This window comes from Etheostoma spectabile, unplaced genomic scaffold (genome assembly GCF_008692095.1).
Source record: "Etheostoma spectabile isolate EspeVRDwgs_2016 unplaced genomic scaffold, UIUC_Espe_1.0 scaffold333, whole genome shotgun sequence".
NCBI classification, from domain to species: domain Eukaryota; kingdom Metazoa; phylum Chordata; class Actinopteri; order Perciformes; family Percidae; genus Etheostoma; species Etheostoma spectabile.
Genome location: NW_022605586.1, coordinates 696,068 through 698,056, shown reverse-complemented (window position 1 = coordinate 698,056; position 1,989 = coordinate 696,068). Strand labels below are relative to the sequence as shown.

General features: G+C 44.2%; 1 protein-coding gene across 1 annotated transcript in view; it reads left to right on the top strand.

The window, feature by feature from the left end:
• tmem237a (transmembrane protein 237a) overlaps positions 1–1,989 on the top strand; it is a gene marked incomplete at its 5' end in the record, with an annotated part of 51,011 nt that overhangs the window by 2,297 nt on the left and 46,725 nt on the right. The window contains 3 exon segments of the mRNA XM_032511190.1: positions 363–468; positions 726–880; positions 1,050–1,170. Of these exon segments, the coding sequence (XP_032367081.1) occupies positions 363–468; positions 726–880; positions 1,050–1,170 (382 nt within the window).

Genomic DNA, 1,989 nt, shown 5'->3' with positions numbered 1-1,989 from the left:
GGTATAATTTCCTAAAAATGAGGTTTATTGAACATAAATTCCAAAAAATAACTGTAAAACTAAAGTTAATAAGTTAGTGTTACGCAGTGTTGAACGTCAAAAAAGTGAAAGACATTGCAAAAAAGCATCAAAAGTGTTGAAAAAAGGGACAAAAACATAAAGTGTTGATTTTCAATTTTGACGGGAAGTCAGCATAAGGCTAGCTCACCCTGTAAGAGCGTACGCCCCATGAGTCCTTTGCAGCCCCCCGTATGTCCACTGTCACTAATGTATAAAGGGAAAAAGACCCAAAAAATAATCCTTAAGAAGGAATCCAGTGTGTTTGATTAATAAAAAACCTTGAAGCTTTTTGTTTTGTTCAGATCAGGAAGCAGAGCACGCGGACGTGCCAAACGGCAACATGGCCGAATCCGATATGGACGGAGAGGAACGGACTGTCGCTGTAACCAGGAAGACCAGAAGGAAGAAGTAAAGTATAGCGTTTTTCCACTGCATGGTATCTATTCTACTTTACTCTACTCTACTCGCCTTTTTTTGGTTTTCCATTATGTTAAAAGGACTGAAGTACTTTATAGTAGTACTACCTCAGTCGAGGTTCCAAGCTGCTGAGAAGATACCAAAAGCTGACGTGAAAACCTGCCGGCTGCTGATTGGTCGGAGAGATGGATGGATTCATTCTTTACCGATATTGCACTCTAATTCTTTTTCTTTAATCCCCGTGGCAGGAAGGTGAAGGCAATGGAGCACTACAGCAATGACCTCGGAGCCGAAGACAACGATATCATCTCAGACACACAGTCCCCGATCCCCCAGCATTCCCTGTTCTCCGCCCCCCATGGACACAGCCAGCCGGTCGGCAAAGTCTTTGTGGAGAGAAACAGTGAGTGAGAAAGGCCGGAAGTGGAAACAGAAACGTTTTTTACAAAAGAACTCCGGACAGTGTCGGAGGAATCGGTCATAGCAGCAGTAACGTCACCCAGTCTCTGTTTGTGTGTGTGTGTGTGTGTGTGTGTGTGTGTGTGTGTGTGTGTGTGTGTGTGTGTGTGTAGGGCGTTTCCAGGCAGAGCGAGTTGAGCATCTCCGACAGTCAGAGCTGATGGATGACTACATGGACCCCAGACAGATCTGGACTACCAGAGACGTCGCTATGAGGGTCCACAGTGGCTTCAGGTCTGCACGCACGTACGCATACTGTATACACACACGCATGCACGCACGCATACACACGCACGCTTACACACGTGCACACGCATGCACGCATACATACACACGCACGCATACACACCCATGCATGCATACACACACACACGCATGCACGCATAGATAGATAGATAGATAGATAGATAGATATTTATTGATCCCCAAAAAATGGGAAATTACGGTGTTAAAGCAGCACACGTACATTAGTACACAACACAGAATATAGATAAAAATTAGATACTAGGAAAAATATACATACATACAATATACATGAAATAATAAAAATAATACTAATAAAATATAAGAACAAATATTTAAATATTTACAGGATGGGAAAACAAAATGTGCAACTGCTTAAATAAATGTAAAATGTACGCTAACATGTAAATGAACTAATTGTGCAGGTTGCCCTTAGTGCAGTGTTGTGGTGTCTCATCTAGCACCCAGTGACGACAAAGAGTGTTATTGCCTGTGGTAGGAATGATTTCCTGTAGCGGTCTGTGCAACATCAAAGCTGTCGGAGCCTCTTAGAGAAGCTGTTCGTCTATTGGACCAGTGGGGGGTGGAGAGGGTGGTCTTGGTTCAGTGGTAGAGCGGTTGCTGTTGATGTTGACACCCAGGTATCTGTCCACGTCACTTCCCAGTGTGAAAAGGGGATGCGGAGCTGTTCCCTTCCTCCTGAAGTCAATTACCATCTCTCTGGTCTAATCCACGTTCAGTAGCAGGTGAATCTTACCAGACCACTCCACAAATCCATCCACCAGTGCCCTGTACTCTCCCTCCTGTCCA